The sequence below is a fragment of the Nymphalis io genome, chromosome 10 (assembly GCF_905147045.1).
Source record: "Nymphalis io chromosome 10, ilAglIoxx1.1, whole genome shotgun sequence".
Classification (NCBI taxonomy): Eukaryota; Metazoa; Arthropoda; class Insecta; order Lepidoptera; family Nymphalidae; genus Nymphalis; species Nymphalis io.
Genome location: NC_065897.1, coordinates 4,502,540 through 4,525,475, shown reverse-complemented (window position 1 = coordinate 4,525,475; position 22,936 = coordinate 4,502,540). Strand labels below are relative to the sequence as shown.

Genomic DNA, 22,936 nt, shown 5'->3' with positions numbered 1-22,936 from the left:
ATAGATATGTTAAAATAAGTAGAGCTGGATGTGGTATGAGAGAGTGTGTGAGTAAAATGGTAAACTATCCCGTATTTTTTTGCAACCGTATCGTTTTTGCATTGTTGTAAAAAATAAAAGTAAATTGTTTGGCACTGTGACGTCACAGGGGAATTCAAAATTGAGGTTTTTCATTCAATCAGCTGATATTATTTTATTTATTTCTGTCTACATTTTCCCGAATGCGGTCTTCTATTTCGATTCCATTTGAACTATGTAATTTGTTTAGCCTTATCAACAATACACAATTTGACATATTGTAAATATTAATTTTCTTCAAAGTTACATTTCTATTCTATAAAAAATTAAGTATAAATCACTATAAAAATCTAAAATATTTAACTAAAAATAACAAACATTTTGATATGTATAAATGTAGCCATAAATCCATAAATCATAATAAACGTCAGGATTTTTAGATTGGAATATTGTAAAAAATTGCTGAATTTTTATTTTATCTAGTAATTGAGCCCAGGACCACGAAACGTTATAAGCTCACCACTAGATTATTAGCAGCACTCAGTAGCAGCAAAACAGAAACTTATAGCTACGAATAAGTCTTGCCTTAAACCCTTGTAAGATCGAACGAAAACTGGTTTTAAAATATAAGTTTTATAATATTTACATTGAAATTTTGTTCAATGTAAAAGAACAAAGCATTGTTACGCTACAACGCTTTGTCAAAGGACGATTGTTTGACTTTTCAGAATTTCATCTCAGAACCCGTTCAAGGAAAACCTTGAACGCTTTATTTCAAAAGTATATGCAAATCATTTCTCTTCAAAGATACAGAGAATAAATCCTGTTTCACTACTTTGCTAAAAATGTTATTCTCAGACGTACAGGGTTTCTCGAGATCTCTTCATTAACTGTTAAAGTCAAAATAAAATCACTATTGAACGGACAAACTTCAAAATGTCGGAAGTAAATGCCGTGGATTATATAATAATATATATTATATAAATGCCGATTGGAGTTTTGGGTTACGTCGTTGAACGTCTCCATATCATACATGGAGATTGTTGGAATGCTGCTTCATGTATGATATTGCTCAGTATACAGCCGTATATATTACATATATTAACATTCGATAAAAAACAATATCCGATCTATTTATAGTCTTGGAGCTTGAGTCTACTTCTGGGATATTTTAAATTTGACAATTATAAAACATTATTTTATAAAATACATCATATTAATAAAATTACAATTATAGGGTATAATCTACATTCTGAACTGGTAACTTTACATTTTATACAGTCCCGTCAAATGTCGATTCAAAAGACTACTTGAATTAAGTGTATTTTGATTTATGATAGCTCGATAGTTGATCTCGGTTTTATGAATCGCGCTTTGATTTATTTACGCAGCTAAGTAAATATTCTCAGGCTACATTGTCTACATGATACGAATATTATTAATATGCTAGGGCTATTTATCGAGAACCGTTATGTTATTACATGCTATATGGTACTTCACATATAATTTTATGGTATTTGCATTCAGGTTAGCTGTTTTTTTTGGCCATATCCATACATTAGTTTTGAATTATAATGGATTTAAGAATTTATCATATGACACTCGAGACATGACTAGGGAGGCCAGCAGCGAAAATTGCTCAAGAGGCAAGTGCTAATACGTTTTAGTTAACGCAACTTACCTAATGTAAAGAAAACCCTGGTAAAACAACTGAAAGTAACGCACGATCACGATCCATCTCAGAATTAAATACATTTTGCTTACCTTATAAAAATAAATATATATTTTTTTACTAAAAATTCAATATATACATTCCATACAATGAAATTTCATTAAAACATAAAATATTCGATTGCCATTATAGGGTTTAAAGCAGGCAACACCAATGATAAAGACACGGGGTGACGATTCGTCCTTCAGAGGCGTTCGTGACATTTCTCGAGAGTTATGTGAGTAATTTATCGATATAGCATTCGATTTTCACGTAACAAATCGATTGCAATACGCCTCCAGAATGCGTAATATAGTCGACGAAAATGTATTTTATCAGGATTATAAAAAGTACGTGGATTGTCATGTTTATATTCTTCGTGATTATATTATGAGAATATTTATATATATTTATATCAAAAATTATAAAATAAATAATGAATAATATCTTTCTGTTTCACAAAAAAGACTAACCGCTAGGCAATTATTTAGTGCAAGAACCAACTATTTATTTTCATGTTCGTTTTTTTCAGTAGAATTCAAATATAACTAATTTAATGTTTATCAACATTAAATTATGGTTAATATGTTAATGCTTTAAATATTCCCTGTTTTCGAAATTATTGACCGACAGGGTTTTATTCGCGAGTAATGCCGTCACTTTTGTAAATAATTATAAAAGTCATCCTGATAAATAAAAAATTTCGGTTTTTAAAAAGCCAATCAAAAGCTGTTCATCTGATATAATATGTAATAATTTATATTTAACAGAAAAGTCGATAATATGATATTGAAATTTTGGTAAATTGTCACTTCCGCTCTTAGATTTTTGTATTTTAATGAAGTTATTCCTTACAGTTTGTATTAAATAATAGCTTCCTGTGGCGTAATAAATCGCGAGAACATCACGCCACATATGACGCGCATTGTCATGAAAGTCCTAGTTGAGCTCCATGATCGAACCAAAGTTTTATCGAATAAAGAATGAAACGGTACAAAAAAAGGAAATAAAAGGAGAAAAAACAAAACATATACAGAATGAAAAATGAAAATCAAATGTTCTATCGGTCATAGTTATTTTTTTAGTTTAATAAAATAGAAACGTTCATGTTTTTCAAATCCAATACAATAATAACTTTCACAAAAAAATACTGCGAAATAATTTATATTGGTACTATAATTCCTCATTAATGATATATGTTATTGAAGTATTAATTCATTGACATCAAAATATACGAGTATATATAAGTGGCGCATCCAAACCCGTATCCCGTATTCATTATTGAACGGACGATTATTATTACAGTAGTGGTCACCACACAGACGCTGTAAGAATTATTAACAACTAACAATTATTACAACCCTTACATCGCCAATCATGGAAACTAAGTTTTGCTATTTGGCGGTAGAATATTTGATGAGAGGGTGGTACTAACCAAGATGGGCTTAATTATGATAACTGATTGAAATTTACATTCTAATTTTTTTTAACCTTTTAACTAACTATTTTATGTAATAATAATATTTTATATCACAACTATTTTAAAAGTTACATTCTATAAAGTACATACTCTATTATAATTAGAACGGAATGGATCGGTTTTATCAAATTCATAAAGACAGATTGGAAAGAGTACAGAAAACTCTTTTAAAAGTTTTGTGTTACAAAGACAAGAATAAAAATTATTTAAAAAAATACTTTGATTTACTAAAACATTACAACATGAATGCACTTGCAAGTAGCAGACATATATCTCTGCTACTTACAAGAAACAAAAATTCATTATAATATAAAATAATATCAGGTAATATAGATTGCCTAGATCTTCTGAGTGAATTTAAATTCGTTATTCCTAGACAAAGGTTAATAAATAGGTATACCGACATTCAAATGTCGGTTTTCGAGAACAAATTTAGGCATAACAGCTTAAATAGGGCCGTTATAACGTTTAATAATACTTATAAAGAGGCCGATATAGATTTATTTATTGGTAACATAAAAGCATATAATATTAAAATAAGAAAATGCTAAGACAATTTACATGTAATGTAAAGGGACTGCCACGACTAGTTTAGTACATATATTTTTTTTTTGCGGTTTTATGTAATGTTTTATCATAATATGTTTTTCCTATAGAATAGGTAGGCGGACGAGCATTTGGGTCACCTGATGGTAACTCGTCACTAACACACACAGACATATTTTTTTTAATCTTTTATTTGTAAGGGGCCTTTATAGGCAGCCTATATGGCGGCCACATCGTTACACGCTAAGTTAAAACAAAAAAGGCTCAAAATAAGACTAATTTAGTTTGAGAGAATCACTAACAAATTCATATACTTTAATGTATGCCGAAATACTCGAAAGTTTACTAAGAATAAAATTAAAAACAGCAATACTCATAAAATTTATATTTAGTTCATATTTTCGTGTTTCTCTCAAATTGTGGTTACGACCACATGCCAAACAAAAATATGTGAAACATCATCTAGTACACTACATACTTGACAATTGGGAGTGTAACTTTTTCTCATTAGATGTTTAAAATTGCCTAGTGGCATGTCAAAATGCTATAACTAACTTACTTCTATTAATGTTACTATTTACAAACCAGGGTATCCGCGGAGGCTCGGATTGAATCGTTCTATACCATATCTCCTTACCAAGCAATCTCTCATTAAAGTATTCGTTCCAAATTTTAAAACAATTAATTTTGAATTTTGCAAAAACTTCGGTATAGTGTAGTTTAATATGATAATCATATCCAATAGTAAGAGCTAAGTTTGCCAATCGACCCGCTTCCTCGTTACCAGTCAGACCGATGTGGGATGGAATCCACTGAAGCTTTAAAATAATGTTCTTGCCTCGAACTCATAGACATGATTAGCATTGTAAGAAATGTTAACTTTCGCTTACAATGCCAATGCGCCACTAACCTTGGGATCTAAGATGTTATGTCCCTTGTGCCTATAATTATTGTATTTTATTATATGTTATTTTGCATTATGTTGGTAAAAATTTTACTATTTTTCTTCTTGAATTTAAACCATTTTTATACACTTTTATTTTGTCGATGTGATTAAAAATTGTTAAATTTAAGTGAGCAAAACTCTATTTGTATTATTGCATGATGAGTTAGACTATAATTGTAATGTATGGTATAAGTAAACGTAATTATATAAAATTGTTAATTTTCAGTACAGATAATATACATTGTACATTGTGTTGGCTTCCTGTAAAATAAATAAAATAGAACTCGCCTTTTAATCTTACAACCAAATCTTGTAAGTCATTTAAACTAACTTAAACTAACACGTATTAAAGACAAGAAATACGGAAAGGTGTCATTTCATCTGGTCATAAAATTAAGCCCTTAAACTTGGGCCATTAAGAAAATACCGGCCGCTTAATTGTCCATTTATAGACGTCTATTCAAGAAAGTGTTGAAATAATATGTTCAGGTACAATCCTAGCTTCCCGCTATATTAACAAAATTGTAAAACTTTCAAATTGCATGCAAGGTACTGGTGACGTACTCGTTACTTAATGCAATATTTATTGAAACACATTTGAAAGTATTTTTTTTAATTCTAACATCTAGCGAACCCGTGAGCTTCTGTCAATATCCATGTGTTCTGTCCACTGGGGTTTCTCTCGGGGTTATGTCTCGGTAAATGGCGCTCAGAAAATTAAAACAAAAACACCAATATTCATTTGTTATTTATATTGATAACACAAATAATAATATTAATATTGTTAATACAACCACCATTTAAGAATATAATCTGTACTGCATATTGTCTTAGCTAAAGTTGTTTTAAAAAAAATCGGTGTAGTAAAATTAAGGGAAGAGCTTAGTGCAATCCTGAATTACATCTTTAACTTTCATACACTCGTCGCTTTCGATCCATTTGGGACAATTCTGAAATAGAAAAGATTATAGATATTTTTTTACGTTAAAATTATTACATTAGAGTTAGAGATACCTAAGATTGTGTCATTGCTTTCGAAATTCAAAAATCATTACATTTTACCAAACTCAATATGAGTCAGCAACTCTTTGTCTAAAGCTCGTATAATTACACGCATTCCTAATATATGATTTAGACCCCTTACCGCCAATAAAGTGAAATGTATGCAATTCCCAATTTCTCTTAAATAGCAAGTATCTTCCTGGCTGTAAGCACTCAAGTCTTCTTTCAAGCACTTAACTTCGACGACATCATATATACTGGTATAATTTTCGAAATCCTTTATGAGTGATTCTTTTAACTTAATTTTATCGATCGTTCCATTAGGCATGAGAAAACCTTTTCTTTCTCCATAACACGTCTCAAAGTAACACTGGAAAATAACGGGTTAATTTTAGATATACTAAAGTCTCATTGGCATTATATATCTCAGTCAAAATATAAAATTTTATTCACCCGAGTTACGATGCTCTTTAATATAGATATTTCCATAAAATTATACTACTATGAACATTTTCGTGTTATTGTCAGTAGAATCTTAAACAATATTGCTTGAATTCTAAGCAAGTAAAATATTATTTAAATCTTTGTTACATTTTTTGAAGGTTTTTTCTTATAATTGGCTACATATAGGAAAAAAAATGTGTGGTCGGGTAGCCCCCATTAGAAACAAAGTTTTTTGCGATATCTTTTTGACTCAAAACGTGTTTTAAAATGTAGATTATAATGATAAATGTAAATATTAACTGATTATATACTATATTATATGAATAGTATTTTTGTCACACCAAAAAGCGCCTCCACTTCCTTTATTCGATTCTTTCTAATCAAAGATTAGGAAACTTTTAGGATTTTTTTAGGTAAATAGCAATTTATTTTAAATTTAAATATAAAATAGAGAATTGTAAATTATATAAAAAATGAACTTAATATATATACACAGAAATATAGACACAGAAACTTAATATAACAATCAATATAAGCAAACATTATTTTACCTCTGTTCACAGGGGCGCTAACAGAATTCAAATGAAATTAAGTTTTATTGCATAAAATAATCCGAATAATGATATAAATTCAAATGGATTTTATTTTGAACATTGTCACAGTTTTTACAGACAGTTAAATATTTTATAAATAGGTTTCGCAGGCTGTGGAACCATAGACCCCATCTTCGCCCTAAGAATACTGGCCGAGGCCCACAGGGAAAAGAAGAAGCCACTGTACATGGCGTTTCTAGACCTGCAGAAGGCATTTGACTGCGTCCCACGCCGAATTATATGGTGGGCTTTGAAGATGAAGAACGGGCCACAAATCTATATTGACATTATTCGAGACATGTACCATAATTCGGAATTAATAGTAAGGACCGCCGTTGGCGAGACACACCCCTTCCCGATCACAGTTGGTGTCCACCAAGGCTCGGCCCTGAGTCCTTTTCTGTTCAGTGTAGTGCTTGACGTTGTCACAGTGAAAGCCCATGAGCCGTCTCCCTGGCTCATGATGTATGCTGATGACATTGCACTGGTAGATGAGGACAAACAGGTATTGGAGCAAAAGGTGAACCAGTGGAAGGGTGTTCTAGAGAGGGGAGGTCTGATGCTAAATGTTGCGAAGACCGAGTATATGGCCTGTAGCAGTACGGACCCCGAACCCATAAAGATAGGCGGAGAATCCGTTATCAAGACGGAAAAGTTTAAATACCTCGGGTCCGTACTGCACGAGTCTGGTACACTCGACCACGACGTCAGAGCTCGAATAAACGCAGCCTGGGCCAAATGGCGGGAAGTCACCGGCGTAATCTTTGATCGCAGTTAAAGGGCCTTGTGTACAAGTGCATCATCCGACCAGTCTTATTGTGCGGCAGCGAAACGTGGCCAGCTCTCGCAAAACACGTTCAGCAACTAAAATTCGCAGAAATGAAGATGCTGCGGTGGATGTGTGGCGTTAGGCGACTAGATCGCATTCGTAACGAGCACATCCGTGGTAGCCTTGGAGTTTGCGATGTAGCGGATAAGTTGTAGGAAAGCCGTCTGCGTTAGTTTGGCCACATTAGCCGCAGACCACCAGACTATGTCGGGAACCGATGCCTGGACTTTGTCGTCGAAGGCCCTAGATCCCGCGGCAGGCCCAAAAAGCGCTGGCTCAATGTTGTGAGGGACGATATGAGGGAGCACGATCTCACTAAGGAGGACGCTTTAGATCGGGCAAAGTGGAGGCATAGATGCAGGAAAGCGGACCCGAACTTAAGGAAGGCAAGCGTAAGCATGGCAGACAACTCCTTAGATACAAAGATGTGCTTAAGCAGCACATGAAAAGGTGCAATATAAAAACCGCGCAGTGGGAGCAGCAGGCCGCCAATAGGGAACAATGGAGATCCGCTATTAAAGCGAGGATCCAAGAATTTGAAGTGAGTCGCATCGCTGAGCTTGATGCCAGACGCGACCAGTTGAAAGCCCGACCATCCGCGGCAATCAACTACAACTATATCAATGGAGTGCTCACATGCCCGCTATGTGCGAGGATCATCAGTAAGAAGATTGGCTACATAAGCCACATGCGAGCACATGAACGACACCATGCAGGGAGTTGAAGCAGTCGCCGTGGCCGAAATCGGTCGGGAGAGTATTATATAAATATCCAAAACACCAAGCATATATTCCAATAGTTATTGGAAAATATCAGAGCATTATTTATCAAGCTGTTAATATTTAATTAATAGTAGACTCTGTTTTGATTGTTTGAAAAGCTTAGTGACTACAAAACGGTGGTCGGTCCAACAGTGCCCAATGTTGGACCGCGCATGACACGGGTTATTTGGACTTCGGAGATATCTTTTTGGCCCACGATAGCGTAATCAATCAAATGCCAGTGTTTGGATCTTGGATGCATCCATGTAGTTTTGTGCTTGGCTGGAAATCTGAACATTGTGTTCGTGATCGCTAGCTTTAATTGTGCACATAAGCTGAGCAGCAGTTGACCGTTGATGTTCTTATTGCCAACTCCGTGTCTTCCCAAGACTTTAGGCCAGGCGTCGTAATGCCGTCCAACTCTAGCATTGAAATCCCCTAAGACCAGTATCTTCTCTTTGGGGCGTATGCTTTCGATGCACCGGGTCAAATCGTCGTATGGAGGCGCAGTGTGGTGATGTGGTCCGAGATGTGCACTGGACACTCTTGTAATTGATTAATGAGCTGGTTCTTAACTGCAAATCCTACGCCCGACCTCCGCGGTTCCGAGGTAGCAAGTCCCTTCCAAAAGAAAGTAAACCCGCCACCATGTTCTATCAGCTCCCCTTCTTCAGCTAGATGTGTTTCGCTGAGTGCAGCCACATCCACATTATAGCGTCGAAGTTCTCGAGCTAAGACGGCAGTTTTCCGTTCCGGGCAAGCATTGTCATCACGGTCAAGGAGTGTTCGCACGTTCCACGCGCCGAATGTTAGTGTAGGTGTTTTTATTTTTTGTTTTCTGTAACGTCGACCACGAAATTGAAGGATGTGAATGTAGCCGTGGTTACTACCCTCAAAAAAAATGACTGGGAAGAGCTTTTGTTTAGGGCAACCGTTTCTAGCCCCCTCCCCGGCTAAGCGGGGAAAGCAGTGCCTCCCTAAATAGGGCTGCTTTGTAACTCCAGGTGCTGCCGGGTTTACTCTGTCTCCCCTATGCAGAGCAAAAGCGACCACGATGTTACACACCCCCAGAGCCGCCCATGTGCAGGCCTTAGACAAAGCCCGGATTGCATCAAACCGGACCTCTCTACCTTGACCCATCGCCACAGGAATTTATCGATATCGGAGTCCATATACGGAAGCAGGCAGTTACGTAGGAGATATTTCAGTGCACAAGCGTACGCGCAAAATGTAGGTGCACAACCTCGTCTTCCCCTTCCTTGATCCAGTGGAACGGGAAACCGCTACGACTAGAGGAAAGATCCGATGATGTGTCTGGCCGACAGTAACTGTGCGCCTTCTGCTGTCGCCCTAGGCCGTCCACCTTGCCTAGCTACCTCGCCAGTTCCATCAAGCCCGATTGCATATCTGCGTTGGGTTGCCTTCCCCGCCGAGGTAGACTTTATGCATTAAGCGGGAAGGATCCGCTTGTAGGTCCACCATTCTGGCAAAACCCCCTCAACCAGGTTTAGCCCGCGAGCCAACGCGGTTACCAGGGTGTAGCCGCTGCATGCACTACAGCTTCTTGGAGCCACTGGTGAGAGATTGCAGAAAGCCTGTGATTAGCGAAGCCACACCGCCCGTTATGGGCCGGCTGGTGAAGCCCCGAAAGTATTCACACTATATATATATATAATTAAAGCGATAACTTAAAACAAAGAGATCAATATTTGACATTCGAAACACTGAGAATCAAAAACCAAAATGAATTCATGAAAAAATCCAAAAAGATGGTTTTATTTAAACTTTCAAATAATTGCATTAATCTAATAAAGCATTATTATTATATATAATAATATGATATTAACCTACAAGAAAAAGAGGCAAACTGTTTCAGTATCTTGTTTATTTATTCAGTCTCTTGGAAATTAAAATGTACTTTACATATTTATTTTATGTAAATGAATTTTGCTAGTTTATTATACATGAAAAAAGGGACCTATGACAAACGATATATAGTTATTCAGAAAGATCGTGCCATTACATTATAGTACCCATTATTGCCGCCAGTAATTTAACGATATTATTGAATTTTATAAAACATCGAATACATCATATATCGATGACTTCCTTTTCTCTTATTTATTATATTATTAACTAACTTCACTTTTATTTACACATCAACCGTACAAAATAGAAAAACACAAGTATTAAAGAGAAAGAGACGGGTAGTCATAACGCTATTTCGTTATGCGACATTTCACTATACTCTCAGCCGCTTAAAAGAACTTTATCCCAAAAATATATAATTCGTGAGTTCAACGAAGCACACGAACTATATTATTTATAATCCATAAATACCTAAAAACCAAAACAATTCAAATCAAAACAGTTGTTTACAACATAAAAAAATTCTATATTTAACAACTGAAATTATCAAATTGAATGATATAAGTTGTTCCGAATCGGAATAAAGTCTTAATTAATTTTTTATCTGAATTTTTACTACAAATTTAATTATTAATTTATATTTAAAAAACAACACAATCTTTAGAAACAAGTACTTTCTTCATTCATAATAAAAAAAACCGAATAGAAACGTTCCTATTGGTTAGACGCGACTACAGCGCCACATGCGCTTGTCATCGATATCCGAACTGACCGTCACCGGTAGATATTTTACGCACTCTCTTAAAAAACTATAATCTGTGTTTTCTGTGATTGTATCATCATATATATAAGTGTGAATAACACTCCCTGGTTCCATCAGCAACTAGTAACATATGGAAGACGTATAAATAGGAGGACCAAATACACGTAATGGGCCCAGTCTACAAAAGCTATTTGGTGCTGTTGAAGGTAGGTGCTTAGGCTCAATTCCTTAATTATACGTTATAAAAGTAAATATACCAATTTCTTTTGTTAATTGTCTGGCCTATTTATTACATAATGTTAGCTACCTGCTAACTTGCGCCATATTATTTAATATTAAATTATTAATACTATATCCTTGGTATTAATATGGTTTATGGTTGGTTTGATTATAGGCATAAGGGACTTAGCATCTTAGATTACATGGTTCGCAGCACAATGATAATATAGAATCGATTATACTGGTTATGATGTCAGTATTTCTAGCGATCGCATCATATCGTATATGTACTAATAAATGAAGAGACTCTTTAGGTGATTACTAACTGAAAAACTAATAATCATATTTATATATACCTACAATCTACATACTTAAAACTTATAATAGAAAATGCACCTTCTTTTGGAGTAGGTGCATATACAAGTAGATGCAACTGCGCATTGCAATTTCACCCACTTTAAATTTAGACTATTAACGTGACAGGCATAAAAAATATGTTCACCGCATAAAAGTTTTAGTACCAAATGTATTGTTTTTACTCACTGTATCTGGTTCATGGCGTGAATGTAAACATTCTCTCATGATAGCTTTATTTTCTTCGCTGATTACATAGTTACAACAATGCCTATTAAACTGTAAAAGAAATTTATCGATATAAATAAATTCCATCTAGGCTTTCTATTATCAAACAAATATTACTATTTTAGTAAGAAATAATATTTAAATTCATTGTTGAATATGAGAAATATTTAAGCCAGTGATGTATTTGCAAGTAAAAGTTTATTTTTAAAGAATTTAAACTTTGAATATAAAATCAATGAAATTTGTAAACTTCCTTGGGGTTCAAGCTTGCTTCCAACCAAATTACATCAAAATCGGTTTAGTGGTTCAGCCTTGTAAACGTAACAGACAAACAGATTTACATAAAATTGTTATGACAACAAAATGGCGACTAACCGTAACAGTATCCAGACAACTGCCAACGTCTTGCGAGTTTACCTGAGGAATAAATAATTATTTTAAAATAAAACCGTGGGAGTTAAAAGCAACGTCAATATTTTTTATAAAAATACTTAATTGTAAGGATAAGTTTCTTCATTGAAATATCATATTAAAATTATAAATTAATTAATTATTTAGTAATTCCAACTAACTATAAACAAACACAAATACACAATTGCAAAACATATAAATTTAGAGATGTATAATAAATGCAAAATATTTTATTCGTAATAATCGTATAGAAAAAAAAACAACAAATTAAAAAAAGTTAAAATTTTCTATAATTTAACATTATTGTCTAAAAATGCGTTTTTCAATATATATATATATATTGTATATATGATAAATATTTTTTAATATTTAAAAATTAAAATCTTACGATATTCACCACAACTATTAGACCAAGCAAAATAAAAACGCGATCCATGGCTGATGAGATTTCAAACTATGGCAATATTATATATTGCAAGTCTGCTTTTATATATATTTTAATTTAAAACATAAATCACTGTGATCACACAGCAGAAAATTGTACCGTTTACATAAGAATTTAATGATAAAAATAATTTAAGAGTAATCATTATAATAACCGTTACATATTTGTTTATTATCTATATATCTAAAAACTAACGTCTCATTTTCACAAATACTTACTTTTAATATTTTTTTAAATAAGAGACTTAAAGATTCAAATTATGAAAAATACTGTAGAATCTTATTTCTACGCTATTTTTATTTAAAACGCCCGGCAGTTTTGCCCGTAGTTTATTAATTATTCTAAAGAATAAGGTAAATTTTGTTTTAGTTCTAATATGATAATTAATATAAAGCGTTGTCGATTGCTTTTCCGTAGTGACTGCCTCGTTGGTCTAGTGGCTAGATGTAAGACCGTAGACTCAGAGGTCCTGGGTTCAAATCCCAGGTTAAAAAGCCAAGTTATTGCCGTTGGCCCTACGCTTGAACTCTTTCCGGTCGTGCGGATTGCCGTCCCATCAGATTATGAGAGTTAGGAATTAGAGAGTGCACTTGTGTTTGCGTACACACTTGTGCACTATAATAATATGTCCTGCGCAATTGGCTAATCTCTCTCGAGTTTGACCACCGTGGCTGAAATCGATCTAAAGGAGGACCCTTTTCCGTAGTCCTTTCATCTCAACAAACTGATTTAAGAATCAAATGTATGTTTGGACAATGTTACTTTCTTAAAATCCAGAGTAAGCAGGTTTTTGGTTTTTCTAGGCGTGCTATATCTTAGACCGGGTCGATTTAACAGTGACATTCCGCAAGCTACGGCAGCAACGGTCAAAAGCTGGCCTATACGAGTATGAGTTAAAAAATATGCGACAGGAGACGTAGTTTTTTACGATACGAAAATTTAGTAAGAGCCAAAATCTTTGTGTCCTTATAAAAAACAAATGAAAGGACACAAAGGATCCCTAGCCCTAGAATAATTAAATGTAAATATCATTAATTATCCATTTGATGTCTTAATAAGCATTACGAGTATAAATCAAAGAAGATTAGTAAACATTTCGTGATTTTTTTTCGATCGAGAAAAAATTATTCTTTTATGTTTCTGATCATACACAACATTTGAAAATATAATGTAGCTATAAACGATACCTAATTTTTAACTTTGATTTGGATTTACCAATGTAAAATGAAGAAAAACTTTAACAATTTTACTTTATTATTTTAAATTTTGCTTTCTTATTTTAGGAATGACATTTTGTTTTTTTTAATTATATACCTAAAATTGTTATAGCGGAACACCAATCACAAATCCGGTAAACTGTATTCCTTAAATGAAAAATATAAGTATGCACGTGGCAGATGAAGATACTCAAAATGAATTTTATTATTTAAATTAGCGTAAACTTTAAGTATAGAACTTTGAAGGCACTCAAGGTAATATACAGAAATATTAAGCAAGCGAGCGTCATCTCAAAATAAAATGCGCTAATGTCATTTTTAGTATGAATTGTAGGAACTGACGTAGATGCCTTAACAACCTTACTCCTGCAAACGATTTCCTCTTAACTTATTTGTTATTGTTCGTCCTTTGTATTGCGTTCAATGATTAAAAATATCGGCAAAATTGTTTCTCGAAGATTCCAAACATTATTCATAAAGTTTAACAATGTCAACAGAAATTTAATTAAAATAAATTATCAGCCAAAATTGATGTAAAATATACATTATATGTAAAGAGTAATTACTGAGTCTTGCTGGTAGCTTACAATGCTTTCAATTAGTAATGAAAAGATAATGTACAGACTAAATAATATAATATATAATATCCTGGGACATTTTTCACACACGGCCATCTGATCCCAAATTAAGCTTGTACAAAGCTTGTGCTATGGGAACCAGACAACTGATATACTACATATACTACTTTTCTTTTGTAAATACATAATTATATAGAAAATTACACCCAGACTCAGGACAAACAGACATTTGTGTGTATGAACATTGTTATGGGTTCAATTCCCATTGAACCCACAACCTTCGGCGTGAAAAGGCAAGTATCTACCAACCACGCAAACCGGCTCGTCAAATAAAAAAAATACTCTGTTATTTTCGACTAAATCACACTGTTTTTTTTTTATAAGGGGAAAAACACAAAAAGTTAAACTTATGATAAGTGATACTATCACCTATGGACACCTGCAACATAAAAGGAGTTGCTGATGCGTTGAAAGAACATATTTATTCGATCGGAATACTTCTATATTATAGCACTCCGGGGTAACATATAGGAGGAAGATCATTTCACAACCTGCACGTGGGCAAGAAAAAAATTCACGACGGGTACATTGGCGAGATGTCAACCATCCATGTGGTGCGGATAAAATTCTTTTTAGCTGCGAAGGGTGCGATGGATTCTGACGTATTGCATTGATGGTAAATATTAGAGAGCCATCGTCTCTACGGAGGCTGAAGTGATCTAAACTGTCTGTTAGGATTGAGTCGTCGATAATTCCAATTGTCCATCGATGGATGGAGTCAAGGAGCTGGTATTTAGAGACCCAAAGATGAGTACAGTACACCATATAGGGATTTACTTGATGGTAGAGCTTTGTGTGTGCTCACTGAGTGAGTCATTCATAAGAAATTTTACCGCTAGACAGCAATACTTAGTATTGTTGCATTCCGGTTTGAAGTCATCAGATATTCTACCGCAAAACAGCAATACTTGATATTGTTGTGTTCCGGTTTGAAGGGTGAGTGAGCCAGTGTAATTACAGGCACAAGGGACATAAAATCTTAGTTCCCAAGGTTGGTGGCGCATTGGATATGTAAGCGATGGTTGACATTTCTTACAATGCCAATGTCTAAGAGCGTTGGTGACCACTTACCATCAGGTGGCCCATATGCTCGTCCGCCTTCCTATTCTATAAAAAAAAAAAAGAAAAAAAAAAGTGTGAGTGAGCCAGTGTAACTACACAAGGCACAAGAGACATAACGTTCCCAAGTTCCACATTGGCGATGATTAATATTTCTGATATTGCCAATGTATATGGGCAGTGGTGAGTGCTTAACATCAGGTGGCCCTGTTCCTGTCCGCGTACGTATAAAATAAAAAATAAAATAAAAAAATGGTAAAATTTAGGCTTTGTATAACATAAGCTGGTGTCCCGGTGTAAGGTACCGTCTCATTATGTTTAGCACGACAAGTTTTATTCGTAGCCGGGCACAATATCCGAGCGTATGCTGTCGATATCTAAACTCAACACTACTAACGCATCAAACACAAAAAAGGTTCAACTGTTATCATTTAAAAATAATAAATTAATTATCAAAATATCAACATCAAATAATATTTATACTAAATATGAACATTAAACGTAACGACGCTAAATTTATTATATACAAAATATTTCCAATTCATTATGTAACAAGAGATTTTTATCGTCTTATATACAAACAAAGAAGTGTCTTTAGCTGTCGTATTTCTACTTATATTAAGAAAGGGTGTTACAATAAAGATGTCGTGGGCGTTGAAGCGTTAACTCGGTGCTTCGGCACCCGAAGTATTCTCGAGGAGAGCTATGTAAGGAATTTATAGAAATAGCGCACGATACGAACCCGATACGAACCCGATGAATTGATCAACTTAAAGCTCACTTTCCACTTAAGTTGCTTTATCTTACATACAATGCAATCACATAGCAAACAGAATTATTTTATATTACTCATATTATTTAACCTGCTAAAACAAAATAAATATGAATATATATACATAGGTTTTTAATTAAAAAAGTCGTTCTAGGACTTTATGAAAATCAATGCGTCCTCAAGACATGCATACTAGAGGAACATTTACAGTTTCCTGACATAGACAATTATACATCACTGGCAAGCATTTACGAACACACATCTTTGCACTAATTTATAAAACTGAATTAATTTAAAAATTTGACATTCTCAAAAATCTGATTAATAGCATTATACTGTAAAGTGCACTACCTGACAATATAATTTAATTTATTTTAACTTTAATCTCCTTAAGATAGATAAGCATGTGTTCTATCTTAAGTAAATTTATCGTACTTATTTGAAAATTTAGTACACTGCCATATAATTCAATGATCCATATAGATATTTCTTGCGAGACACATTGTTCCTGCAAACGAGTTCCCACCATTCTTCGGCATTCTTAATTCTAATAAATGTATAGAACATCATCAAAACGTATAAAACAAACAGGAAATGAAGTACAATTATTATTCTATTCTTAGTTTAAGTGTCGTGATCTTTATTGCAATATATGTAAGTGTTGTTTTTTTGTTATTTATTACTAGTTTTCGCCCACGGCTTCACCCGTGTGTGGAGGTAAGATTGGGTTATGTTTATAAAAAGCAGCCTATGAGCTTGCTTCATGTAAATTTTATTAAAATCGGTTTTGTGGTTTAGCTAGAGTTACTTTCGCATTTCTAATATTAGTTTAAATAGGAATGCAGACAATTAATATAAGTTGGAATTAGCAGTAATATACAGGCATTCGTTACGCCAACAAACCGCTAACCATATGCACTATGGCTGCTTTGTAACTTGTGCCGAAAATAACACTAGCTTACTCACCATTTAAATCTGAATAGAATAATACAAAATATTGATGTTTGGCTGTAGAATATTTGAAATGAATAATGTTTTGTTGTTTGACTGCCTCGTTAGTCTAGTTGAAGTAAGGACGCAGATTTCGAAGTCCTAGATTGAAACCCTCAGAAAATTCTCAAAGTCAAAGTGTGGTGTGCCGTATCCAGTGGCACACCACACTTTGACGGAATGTGCTACGTGGTGGTCCCAGAGGCATACCCTGGCGGCGATAGTTGGCGGAGACCTCTCGCTGCCGAGCGTGATTAACGCTATGCTTGGTAGCGAGAGGTATTGGATGGAGATGGTCTCTTTTTGCGAGATTGTCTTGTTGCAGAAAGAAGTCGCGGAACGAGAGCGAAAGGTTAGGTCATATACTGGTACTCCGTACCCCGAGAACCCCCTAGGAATGGAGGCCCGCTTGAGCGGGCCAACCGTCGGTGCATCACGGTAGGATGCTCAAGCAACCCCGTGACACCACCTCGACAAGACGGAGTGGGTACCGCTGTTTTTTTAGTGGGTATTCCGGTGCCTTCAGCGCCAGCGAGTCCTACATAACCCCCCACCTCATGTGGGAAAAACGTGTAAATGCGTTTTTCCAGCGGAAAAAAAGGAGTTGGAAGTGCGTACACTCTCGTGCCTTGGAAAGCACGTTATGCGGTTGCTTCTGTGTCTAAATGCGTTCCGGTTGTGTCTGATTGCCGTGGCATGGATTATGAGAGTTAGCTAATAGAGAGTGCACCTGTGTTTGCACACATACTTGTGCAATATAATATCTCCTGCGCAATTGGCTAATCTCTCTTGAGACTCTTGAGTCCGCCGTGGCCGAAACCGATCCAGAGGGCATTATTTGTATTATTTGAAGAGTAGATTACTACCATTACTAAAAGTGAAACAATAACATTCGACAAAGTTGAGGTGATAAACAAAGTTATCATAATTGTTATTCGTTTTATAATGGTATTTATTTTCAAATAAGACACCAACGACTAGTAGCTAGTTATGTTAGCCCAAAGCATGAAGACTATTGAAGTGAATGCTTATTTAGCGGAATGTTAGCCATTGTGTCATTCCATGCTTTGGGATCGTATGTCCTGGGAAACGATTTATTAGAAGGAAAAGAACATTGACCAGAATATAAACCTCTGTTCTGGTCGTGTCAATTTAAATATAATAAAATATTTTAAAATTCAAATATATTATATCTTTTTAAAAAAGTCTGTCTTGCTCCCGTAAACTTGTCTGGCGCAGCCGGTAGGATTGTTTCATATTAATTACAGCCCTCATTCTTAATAAATTTCGTCAAAATCCGTGAATAGTTAGGATTTTGAAGAAGAAGAAACAATCCAGAACCAAATAAATAAGATAGTGAGTGAGGAGTCCAGGCGAAGACGATGCTGGCGCCGGTTTGTGAGTAGAACTTTTCACCTTCCTTTGCCTTTTGTTATTTTGGGATAACACTTCTCCTATTATAACGTTTTCTGGTTTTCTTTTATAATTTTATTTAATAATTTGAATTTGTATCGTGAGTGATTTTATCGTATTGAAAGCTTAATTAAAATATATAATAAGTGAAAAATCATATAGTTATATTGTTTAAAAAAATAAAATAAAAATATATTATTAGTTTGTTGAAGTGTGTAATATTTTTTTTTTTTATAAAATCGAAATGGATCATATAACGCTGATTCCTAACGAAATTTTAAAATGAATTCCTTTTTTTGGTGGCGATAAACGCCAATTAACAAACAGCGAGCGCGAGGATATTGTATCATGGAATGGATTTAAAGATTTGTTAATTCAACACTTTGGAGACCCGCGAAGTGAAGAATGTATTGCCATAGAATTAGAAAATTTAAAAAAAAAATTCAGGAGAAAGTTACCTGGATTTTTGCAATAGAATCCAGTCGGTACGTTCGATTCTTTTATCAAAAGTCAATCAAATATTAAACGAAGATATTAAGCAGAGTAAAATAGTTATTTATAATAATACGTCACTAAATGTATTTTTATACAATTTGCCAGAGAATATTGTCAGAATAGTTAGACTACAATCGCCGACATCATTAGAGAGTGCGTTAAGTATTGTGTTGGAGGAGGTGAACTTTCGCGAACAATACAATCAGCGAAGTAAAGTGTCAAATTCAAAGGTTAATAATTCTTTTAATCAACCAATATATTTTAAGCCTAATAATAATTTTAATTTTTCTAATAAACCGAATTTATCTATGCCGATTTACCCGTCTAACCAACAACACCAATTTAAATTCGGTATACCGCATATAAACCAAAGACAACCTATGTATATGCCTACAGGTTTTAGACCAAATTTATCTCCATATAGGTTCGGAATTGATAAAGGACCACAAAAACCACCACCAAGAATTAATCCTCAATATGGACACCGACCTATGCAACAGTTAGGTTACCGTCTACCTTTTAATAGTAATAATTATAGACCCCAAACACAATTTGGTTACAGGACTAACTTACATCAAGATGGAACAGGACAAAATGACGTATCTATGAGAACCGTAGTGCAAAATAAACCGACTTTCCCTATTAATGAGACATATGCATATGACTACAATTACTATGTCAATGAAAATTATTACGACCCCGACCTCTACATTTCAGAAAATGAGTCTTATGAACATAAAACGTATAATACATAAGACATAAGACAGACGAAAACACACCCAAAAAAATTCTAGTGACCTTGATAATGAAAATAAGGTAGAAAAATTTTCAATACTAGCCTCTAATCTACAGAATCGATAGAGTTAAATTACGAAAAACACCTAAAACTACCATATATATACATCCCAGATATAGATGCGAAATTTATGATAGATATTGTAAGTACGCGTTCTTTCATTAGCCCTGAAAAGGCATATTACTATTTCAACAATTTTATTTCATATGAACCATTTGAAGTTATAAGTACGCATGCTACCAGCACTCATAATGAAGCTATTAACATTCTTTTAATGCCAACGTTCAATAGTAATCATTTTCAAAAAAATTATGTGTATGATGTAGATGTAAAATATGATGGATTGATTGGTTACGATCTCTTAAAACAGTTAGGAGCAGTTATCGACTTAAATAATAAAATATTTAAAACAAATTCATCAAGGATTCCTATAATATATAATGACAAAGAATATATTCTTGAACTTCCACCGCGTTCTGAATAAAGGGTATCCTTACCAACAAATCAGCATTCCGGTGATGCAATAATTAATTTTACTGAATTTTGTAAGGGCGTGAGAATGTCAAGTGCGATAGTAAAATATGTAAATGGTTATGCAAAACAGTCATTCAAAATACCTTAAACGAATCCATGACATTGACTATTAAATCCCCATTCGTGGTATCAAAGTATGAAAATATCGTGCAAGGTCAATTGTATGAAAAATGGCAGAGAATTCGGAAAAAATCAATATTATTAAAAAATCTTAATAAGTTAAGGTTAGATAACATGAACGAAGAAGAGAAAAATAAAATATTTTCTCTTTGTAAAGAATATAAAGATATTTTCTATTGCGACCAATTACCTTTGACATTTACGAATGACGTTAAACATTTTATTAGAACACGCAATGAGGATGCTATATATATTAAGCCCTATAGACAAGCCCCTACACAAACGGAAGAGATCAAAAGAAAGGTAGAGACTTTTAAATAATAACGTAATTCAGGAATCTTACTCACCATGGAGTGTACCCGTTCATCTTGTTCCCAAGAAAATGAAATCCTCTGGGGAAGAAAAGTATAGAATGTTTGTAGACTACCGACGACTGAATGAAATAACTATTGACGACAAATACCCTCTTCCGAATATTACAGACTTATTTGATAAGTTAGGTAAAAGCGTGTATTTTTCTACGTTAGACTTAGCTAGCGGATATCACCAAATAGAAATTAACGAATCTGGCAGACAAAAAACCGCTTTTAGTACTCAATCAGGACATTTTGAGTTCTTAAGAATGCCATTTGGTTTAAAAACCACCCCTGCGACGTTTCAAAGGGCGATGGATAACGTTCTCAAAGGTTTACAGGGTATACATTGCATGGTATATCTTGACGATATAATTATATTTTCAGCTAGCTTAGAAGAACATATTAAAAGCCTTAGAATAGTTTTTCGACAGATTACGTACTACAAATTTAAAAGTACAACTTGATAAATCAGAATTCCTACGAAAAGAAGTCCTTTACTTAGGACATGCAATAACAAAAGACGGACTAAAACCTAACTATGATAAAATAAAAGCAGTATTAAATTTCCCAGTACCGAAAACTACGACAGAAATTAAAAGTCTTGGATTAATAGGATATTACAGACGCTTTGCTAAAAGACTTTGCTAAAATTACACAACCTCTGACCTCATGTTTAAAAAAACGTAATAAAATAATAATAGACGACAATGATATCTGGAGGCATTCCAAAAATGTAAAGAATTACTTACGAATGCACCCCTTTTGCAATATCCTGATATCGAAAAACCCTTTGTACTTACTACAGATGCATCCGCCATAGCCTTAGGCGCAGTATTATCTCAAGGCCATATAGGTAGTGACCATCCTATTGCTTATGCCAGTAGAATCCTTGGTGACTCTGAGTCACGTTATAGTACAATTGAGCGTGAGCTGTTAGCAAAAGTTTGGGCGATAAAACATTTCCAACCACACTTATATGGCCAAAAGTTTACAATTTACACTGATCACCGTCCAATAGCTTGGTTATATTCTCTAAAGGAGCCAAATAGTAAGTTAACCCGTTGGCGGTTACGTTTACAAGAATATGACTTTGAAGTAATTTATAAAAAAGGTAAACAGAATACAAATGCAGATGCTCTTTCCCGTATAAAATTAAATACAATAGGATCAGACGACAATACTATAGCAGTAAATGTCGATGAAAAGGAAACTCTACTTCAAAACCACTTACAAGACGTAACTAATCAAATTTTAGAATTAACCTATAATATAGATAACTCTAGAACTGTTACTGTAACTGACTCTGAGGCGACCATATCAGTTTATTCTGAAGATTTAACTGAAATCGAACCTCAAAACCGAAACACTTCTAATTCTAGCTCTACTACGGACAGAGTCCATTCGAATTTAGAATGTGATACTTCTGGTATTCCAATTTTACATGAAGCTATCGATACTAAACCCAATCAAATATTAGTGTTTTCATGGCTTAAAAACGAACTTCAAGTTAAAGACTTATCAAGACCAAAACAGAAAATAATTGAAATTTTCTTACGATTAAATAACTTTGAACTAATAAAACAATTACTTAAAGAATATATCCGCCCCAAAATTAAATACTTTATATATTTCGAACATTTAGATCATAGGAGAGATTTTGCTAAAACAAAAAAAAGACACTGTAGACATTAAAGAATGTACCGAACGCATAATTTTTGTTAAATACGAGGCTGAACAAAAAGCAATAGTAATAAAATACCATGAGGGAAAACTTGTCACCGCGGTATAAAAGAAACGATGACTAGGATTAAACGAAATTATTTTTGGCATAATATGCAGGAAACCATTACGGCATTAATAAACGCATGTGAATTTTGTCGTAAAATGAAATATGATATTTACCCCTATTAACCCCCCGTACTTCAAT

General features: G+C 34.1%; 1 protein-coding gene across 2 annotated transcripts; it reads right to left on the bottom strand.

Annotated features, from left to right (window-relative positions):
• Nucleotides 1–5,500: 5,500 nt before the first annotated feature.
• On the bottom strand, nt 5,501–12,621 carry LOC126771370 (uncharacterized). 2 transcript variants are annotated; one of them, XM_050491231.1, is made up of 5 exons: nt 12,572–12,621; nt 12,139–12,180; nt 11,725–11,814; nt 5,846–6,073; nt 5,501–5,651 (listed from the first exon to the last, which is right to left on the bottom strand). In XM_050491231.1, exons 1-5 carry the CDS (start codon nt 12,608–12,610, stop codon nt 5,571–5,573), a joined length of 480 nt encoding a protein of 159 aa, XP_050347188.1. In that variant the 5' UTR covers nt 12,611–12,621; the 3' UTR covers nt 5,501–5,570. The 2 variants fall into 2 exon arrangements, with proteins under 2 accessions (XP_050347188.1, XP_050347187.1); XM_050491230.1 differs by having other exon boundaries at nt 12,563–12,612.
• Nucleotides 12,622–22,936: the final 10,315 nt, after the last annotated feature.